Here is an 8,517-nt window from a genome sequence, read left to right as displayed (position 1 = left end):
GGCTGATTTCATCATTAGAATTTCGGATTGATTTCAGCCTAATAATTTTTAATTGAACTAAACACAAAATACGTGATCTCGCAATAATAGAGTCCTGAAAAATATGTATTATTTTTCATTTTTGAGTTTTTCTAACATATCTCAAAAATTCCTTAGATTTCCTTAGATTTACTAAAATGTCCTTAGATCTCCTTGATTCTTTTATTTCCCTGAAACCCCTTTTTTGGGGGACATGTCGCAGAGCTCGGAAGTTTTCATCTAATTATGCTTTTTATTCTTTCTAAAAAACGAAGCTATACTATTGGGCAACAATTTCTCAAAAAAGGAAATTTCCTAGAGAGTGGAAACCCTGCCTTTGTGACACAGATCGCAAAATTAAACTGGATGCAAACATCTGGGTGACGGGTCCCTTCTTGTTTTATATAGTATATATATTTTTTTTATCTAAAGTAATATATAGTAATCAGTTCTATATAAATGGACAAAGTGGAAGAATTATTCAAGAATATCGGTGATCCTGGCAAATTTCAAATGCTTTCGTATTTTTGTCTGGCGACCAACCTAGTGTATGTCATGTGTAACCATCTTTTAGCAGTATTTTTAGCGGCAAAGACACCACATCACTGTACATTAGCTGCAAATCAGACCTTGCGTGATTTTATACCTCTTGTGGTGCGAGATAATAAAGAACAGTTCGACGGTTGTTCGATTTACACAAAATATAGCGGGAACGAATCAGAGCCATGCCGCAATGGATGGACATACGATTTGGAAGAGCGAGGGAATACAATTATATCAGAGGTAATAGGCTAATAGCTGACAAGCGTAAATTGAATTTGACAAACTATAACTCTCCTTGTACCACCAACATTATAAACTACTGATTATATGATTACTGATGATATGATCCGAGCCTGTATACTATTATTCCTCCCATGAGGGCTGGATAATTGTTAATTGCCTGCCTTGCTTAAATGTTAATCATGCCCTTAAAACTTATTCAAAATAACAAAGCACTTTATTTATTGATCACCGACAATAATGATTTATGAGAACCAGGCGGAAAACACATTTACTACATAGTGTGTAATGAGCTAGGAGTAAAAGTCTCACAACAAAGAGCAATGTTATTTAATCTGACTAAATGATGGAATAAATTTAGTTTGTTCCAATTACAGTAATTAATACATATGTTCAATTTGGTTTGTTTTAACAAGGTGTATATAGGTAACCACTGACTGGAAAGTATGCAGACTGTGCAACCGAGATTTCAAGACCAGTAAATGTATAGATCGAAGCATCAAAATTGAGCCTCCAATATCTCTGTTGTGCAATAATATATTACTCAAAGCAAGAAAATCAGTCAGTGTAGTTTGCATCTGTGTGTACGGTTATTATATTTAGTAATACTATGTAAGTGCTCATCCAGTTTAATTCATATTGCAGTTGTTGATAAATCTAGCATGCATAGGGCTAGCTTATTTAGTTGCATATGATGATATGAAATTGCAACAGACTGCAATATAAACCAGACACAAAAATTTTAGGCTGTTATTATTATATATTAATAAAAATTATAATAATCTGTTTAAATTAATTTTACAGTTTGATCTTGTTTGCGATGATGCATATAAAAGTGAACTATCAACAACAGTGTACTTTGGTGGAGTTCTGGTTGGTTCCCTCATTTACGGGTTTCTTGCTGACAAGTATGGTCGAAAGCCTACACTTGCGGTTTCTCAACTATCGGGAGGAATTTTAAGTTTTGGAATATTCATATTTCGAAACTATTATGCATTTGTTACCTTGAGATTTTTCCTTGGTATCCAAACACAAGTATGTAAGAATTATTTGCTTTGAACTCCTGAAATTGGGCATAATTGTTGTGCATTTTCCAAGATTATCTCCACTGCTCCCCCTTAATTCTCTCACACACTCATTGCAAAAAGCCAAAAACTAATTTCCAAGCTCACTGTTTGGTCCAAACATGATGATGCTAGACAGTTTATTTTTTATCAGATGCACTATTCAAACACTTGCAACAGGTTTGCAAGTTGATTTTATGACTAGTGGAAAAGAGCCTTAGGCCTGGACCTTGCTCAGTGGTGCTGCTGGAATGATAATTTGGGAGAGGGGCAGTAAGAACAATTGATTTCAAAAGAAATTAATAATTCAGAACAAAAATACATGAATATTGCCTCCCAGTCATCCTTCTGGTGATGCTACTGTTGCTAAAATCTGGGCGAGGCTGCTGTTCATATTCATATTATTAGTCTTAAGGCCAACTGATTCCATTTTCATGGCAATTATTTGTAGAATTAGACGAAATGAAGAAAATTATTACTTAACAATTATTTGCCGAAGGCCAGGAAATATCGCTGCATGAATAAGCGGAACGAATATTCGAGGTTTTTATTGAAATCAATGAAATGTAATGAAGAATCGGCTTTATAGCGAGTGCGCCCGTGCTGATTGGTCTAGAAGCGAGTTTCTGTAACTGTATAGAAACATGGAGGTTTCCCTGCCAAATTGACAAGGGAAGGGATGTAATCAGAGTCTCTAATTGTGTAATATGTAAGAAATATAAAACATTTTCCGTGTTTCTATACAGTTTTAGTATACACCCGACTATTGTCCATTACAAATCCTACATTCAACATTGGCTACTCAAGCATTGGCTATTCGTGATGGTGAACGTTTGAGAAAAATTCACTCGCGCGACCGTATAAAATTGAATTAATTAAATCATTTTTCGGTGTAATTGTGGTGTATCGATTATTTTCTCGAAATAATTATATCTAGGTACGGGTGTATACTAAAACAATTAGACAACTCGCCTTCGTTGTCTATGAGCGAATAGATAACTCGGACTCTTAGTCTAATTGTTAAATAGCAAACACGCATGGAAGTTTGGGAGAACAAGAAATAACTTTTCCACGTTACTTCGAGTTCTTCCAAACGCCTACAAGTGTTTGTATAACTGTATAGAAATACAAAAAAAATGTTTTCTATTTCTTTTAACATACAACTCAATAAAAGGATTTCGTATAAATATTATAATTTGATTCAATTAGCTACACATTCTCGTTACATTACTTCGCTTGTCAAGTTCGGCGGGAAAATTCCCGTGTTTCTATGCAGTTATATAGAAACACTCTTCTCGACCAATCAGCACGCGCGTACTATAAATGTTATATTATAATGCACGTTATCTGAGGCTTATAATAACTACGCGTCGTGTTTTACAAGCTTCTCTCGTATTCTCCTAACGTTCCTCCTACTGCATCTGGTGATTGGGGCTGCGGAATGAGGAATTTGGTGATTGGGTGATCTCGCTTACCTCATATCGATATCTTTTCGGTATTTCCACTCGAAAAAGAGCTTGATTTTTAATGTTTTACCATTTATATGTCTCGGTCTCAATGAGTACGAGAGAGCTAGGTTTTGAATATAGGCGTTAATTAGCATCTCACGAATATAAATTATTTTGTGATGCTCTTCCTATTAAATGTTGTTTAATGGGTCCAGTGAATGTCCGTTTCTTTTTTTTTCGTGCAGGCCGCTTTTATAGTATCCTTCGTTTTGGCGTTGGAGCTGTTCCAAACGAAGTATCGTGCACGAGCTGGTGTGTTTTTTGGCATTATTTCAGTGACTGGTGGCATGGTGTTAGGCATACTTGCATATTTAATACGGGACTGGAGATACATTCAGCTGGCCATCTCATTCATTCCATTCATTCAACTACTTTTGTTGTGGTAAGTAGTCTCATTTCTATGAACTTTAACTTTTCAAGTGATATTTAAAGGCGGGAAAGGACTGGGACTAGTTGTGAAATTTAAATTCTCGGCGTCCTTGTTCCCAGGTTTTTCGCGAAATCAATGCCAACTGCGATCTGATTGGTCGCGATTGGTCGCTTGGTTGATTGATCTTCGTTCCTAGGTTTTCCGCGTGCCGACATAATAAAATTATCTCTTGAAATATGCTTCATTTCTGTTTCAAATTTATATCAGAACTATAGTGCTTATAGCTAAACATAACCACATTTCGACTAGTTTTATAAAGAATAACAAAGGATATAATCGATTAAACACTGCACAATAGATTTGTTCGTATTTCGACAATTTCGACATCCCTTCAGGCGCGGTGAATAGGGTGAGATCAGGTGAGTTGTTGTTTGGGTGTAATGTTTGGTAAGCAAATTAATTAACGCTTGCCTAATCGTTCCGAGTTCACGCACATGCTTACAATAAACAAATGAAGTAAACAAATTTTTCATTGAGTTAAATTTTTAAGAGCTCACTAATTTCGTATGTGTAATTATTTTGGGTCACATAAGCGCGAAAAGAAAAGATAGTTGAAATTAATTTTTTAAAATCTCTATAAGGAGATGACGCTTGTTTAATTTCTATAGACAGGCTACAGAGAAGCTTCGCTAATTTCTGCCTGACCCTGTCATGCCTAGCTTTAGGTCTGTTCACACTATCCAGTTTGTCGGATTCAATTAACTTCTGGCGTATGGAATTGAATGTGCTATCGGTAAAGCAGTACTCCATTAAACAGATTATAAAACGAATTTCAAAAGTAGAACAGTACCTAAATTGAATCCAGCAAATTGGATCGTGTACACTGTAAAAAGACCTTAAGCCACGCCACGTACTATGTAGCTACAGATCCGATATCCGTCGTCTAGATACTTGAGATGTTTACTCAAAAAAATTGTTTGAAGGTCTTGGATTTGATTTGGAAGATAGAATAGTTTGAAGATTTTATGCGGTGAATCAAAAACAATATCTAAAAAACCCGAAACTGCAACACAAGATGTTTTAAACATGAGAAATTCAGGTTTATTGTTTACACATGCATGGCCATCAAGTTTATTGCTTACACATGGCCATCTTTTTTTAGTTATAGGTGTGTATATACGGTACATAACCTATATGTATTTCAATTTTAGTTTTGTTCCCGAGTCTATCCGATGGTTAATCGTTCATAAAAGGTTTGACAAAGTGGAGAATGTTGTTCGTCGTATAGTTCACTTCAACAAGTTGCCATATCCTGAAGAGATTATGCGGAAAATAGGAGAACTTGATTTTCAGGATGGTCTCAAATCACGGCATGATAGAAAGGCCAACGTTTTAGATCTTTACAGGACCCCGTCACTGCGAATGAAAAGCTTCATCCTGATTATTGTGTGGTAAGGTATTCATTCCTGAGATTTTCAGTAAAACTAAGACGATACAGAGGATGCAGTGGGGGCCAAAGTCTGATTGAGATCCATATAACAACAGCACTGTACAATCACAATATAGGATTTAAAACAAATTGGCGCTGTTCTAAAATTTTGTATGATCTCTTTTACGTTTCAAAACATGCAGCTTTGACTTTTTCTGGCATAGAGTGAACCAGTTTTGTTAGCACTATTACAATTCTGTTCCAACATTGATTAAGGACGTTTCACTGGTTTTTCTTCTACTCTCTTTCTATCTTCCTTTGCAGGAGTAGTGCTTGGTCTCGCAGATCTTCATTTAATTGAATACGAAACTGATTCACGAAACGTTTCCAACTTTTTCTTCGGCACATATAACCTCACCTCAATTTTTCGCTGAGACATCCCTTCATTGTAGGCCTTCTCTTTGCCATGTTTGGTCCACCAAAAGAAAAATTCACATTTCTTGTACAATTTAAATACCATAGGAATAACCAGAAAAAATATGGGAGGCATTACTATCATAAAATGCGCACGTTCAGATCAACATACCCATTCTCCAACTCACAAGATATTATGTATCATAGATTAAGAAAAATTATCGACTGGACTCAGAATTTTGACCCCCACTGCATATAAGATGAACTCTACAAATCAACAAACAAACAAATATATGCAAATGATTTGCTCAACACTTTTCCGAACGCTTCTATTGCTGCGACTGTACAATTAATGTATATTTAATCATTTCTTCATCACATGTAGGTTCACCATCTCTGCTGCCTTTTTTGGATTGGCTTTTAATATTTCGTTCCTATTTGGTGATAAATATGTCAATTTTTTCATAAGTGAAGCAACGGACATGTGTGGTGTCTTGTTGATGTTTTGGGCGGTCCCAAAGTACGTAGCTATTTTACATCATAAGGTAGCCATATATATCTTCTTTTGACGGATGGAAACGAGGAAAAAGTTATGAATGCTGTAATGTATAAGTGTCCTTATATGTACATTCATAACTTATTTACTCATTCGCATCTATCAAAAGGAGAAAATCGCTGCACAAATTGCAAGTGTAAACGGGCCTTGAAGACTGTGTTATACGGTGCAATTTCAGGCAACTTGCAATGCATTCTATTTTTAAGAGATTTCAGGTAGTGAAAAGTCTTCAAAATGTAATTTTGAGAAACGTTTATGGAGTGTAATAAACGCATTGCATTGCAATAAAAATTGCACCGCGTAACATGGCGTTAAGAGAAATTGTTCTAATCGTAAATATTCGTGTATGTTGTTACAATGTATAAAACGATCTTCTTTAAGGTTTGGTCGTCGGAGGCCTTTAGCGCTGGCGTTCTTGATTTGTGGAATAGCGAATGTGATCTCAGTTGTAACAACCGCAGTTGAGTCAGGTAATCTTTAGAAACTTTCCACATTCAGCTTGCCTAAAAAGAGTTAGAAATGTTTACATTGCAAAGTCTTGCAGGATAAATTGATTTGGACGTTTTCTACGTAAAGAGGAACAGTCAGAAAACGCATAAAACTGTTTGGCGTGCAAATTAAATATTACCACGCCAGTCAGAACTGTCAAAATTTCTCCCAATACAGCAGGCTCGGTTTTCAGCGGTTCACTGGCGAAGAATCAAAAGATATGCATTTCACCTACTAATCCGTATTTTACAAGAGACATCTGCCGACATTATGAGCCTGCACGCTAATTCGAATCAATGTGTCGGCGCTTTATTAAAAAAACGTATAACGTTGCATTCAACAACAATATTAAGATCAGGTAAGAAAAGCAAAAATGCGTCGATGCTTGATCGAGGCGCGGGTATAGCTGAATGCAACGTTTTAAAACGCCTGGCCTATATACATAGCCTATGTATGTGTTGATAAAAATTTACCTTTCCGCTAGATGCAACCGGAGTTAAAATTCTGGGAACTGCGACTGCGCTTCTTGGAAAGTCTTCCGCAATTTCAACAATGAATGTTGCAGCTACATTTACTGCTGAATTATATCCGACTGTTATTCGGTAGGTATATAATTATAAAACGTAAATGAATTTTGAATTTTTTAAAAAACAATGATAATATGTAAACATTGTTCTTCATTTGCACTAAGTGACATTTGATACGAATAATTGTCTAACACTGGTAATTGCTCTTAGAGTAAGCATTCAGGGGGTTTTCGAAAAATATTATCCCATTCTATACAGTGTTCATATCAATAACAAGGACAACGTTGGGATAAAATCTTTCTAGTTAGTGACTCCCCCCACACATTTTCTAAGGCCCGGCTTACACTGTCAAGGTTTCTGTGATCACAGTTGCAATTTTGCGTTGTTAAATCGAAAGGTTTAAAGTTTTTGTACTGAATATTTCGGATGAAATAACTTAGTATATTAATTAGTGTTGCAGTTCCCTGCAGTATTTTCAACAAATCTTTTCAAACTTCGGATTTTGTTGTTTGAAAATTACAACTGTGATCGCAGAGCATGCGCTGCGTCATTGCAAAGTGAACTTCTTTATGAAAACATGTTTAATATTTTAGGAATCTAAGTCTTGGTGTTAATAATGCTTGGACAAGAGTTGGAGGCATGCTTTCGCCACAGATATTCTTGCTGGTACGTTTCACCTCAAAATGTTGCTTTTTAAGCGACTGTTTAACGACTTGTCTTAAAAGACGCGTTGACACATTACGTTGTTTTTATTCAGGGCGCGTATACAGCGACATTTGTGCCATTTGCTATTCTTGGTGTGCTGTCTCTCGCAAGCGCTTTTCTAATCATGCTGCTTCCCGAGACACACAACAAGTCGTTGATGGACACCATTCAACATGAAAAGCGGAAAGAATGTGCGAAAACAAAAGTCGAAGAGGACGAACGTTTCCAACTCCAAAATGTTGAGGAAAGGCAAGCTTTCGTGTCAGCGGAATCGTAAGTGTTGTTGCGTGTAATGGATATGAAGTTGTCCGATTTCCGTCGCATCTCGTGAATTATTTGCCGTCGTAATGAGAGATTCACTTGCTCTCATCTAAATCGCCAACCATACCATGTTACTGTATAACTGGCGTATGGGTGATGCAAGACACGGTCTTTGCAATTCCTGCCCTATATAACTAGTATATTATATATATAAATATAAGCGCCATACATATTTTGCCCCATATATATTTTTTAACTTTTTGCTTTCCCTTCGTTGTCCGCCATTTTGTTTGTATTTTTAATCAATCCGGTATCGTGTAATCACGACAAATCCGATACCATATGTATATCGGATCAACGAAGATTATCCGATACGAAAACTAATCCGGTATC

The 8,517-nt window shown here is 36.2% G+C and overlaps 1 protein-coding gene across 1 annotated transcript; it reads left to right on the top strand.

Annotated features, from left to right (window-relative positions):
• The first annotated feature begins 477 nt into the window (after nt 1–477).
• LOC114536233 (organic cation transporter protein-like) lies at nt 478–8,153 on the top strand. The gene is made up of 9 exons (XM_028557562.1): nt 478–801; nt 1,606–1,836; nt 3,559–3,755; nt 4,955–5,194; nt 5,972–6,106; nt 6,524–6,612; nt 7,116–7,233; nt 7,752–7,824; nt 7,916–8,153. Exons 1-9 carry the CDS (start codon nt 478–480, stop codon nt 8,138–8,140), a joined length of 1,632 nt encoding a protein of 543 aa, XP_028413363.1. The 3' UTR covers nt 8,141–8,153.
• The last annotated feature ends 364 nt before the right edge of the window (nt 8,154–8,517 follow it).

This window comes from Dendronephthya gigantea, unplaced genomic scaffold, assembly GCF_004324835.1.
Source record: "Dendronephthya gigantea isolate DGI-Jeju-01 unplaced genomic scaffold, DenGig_1.0 000132F, whole genome shotgun sequence".
NCBI classification, from domain to species: Eukaryota; Metazoa; Cnidaria; class Anthozoa; order Malacalcyonacea; family Nephtheidae; genus Dendronephthya; species Dendronephthya gigantea.
The sequence above is the reverse complement of the archived record's forward strand: the minus strand, read 5'-3'. Positions and strand labels throughout refer to the sequence as shown.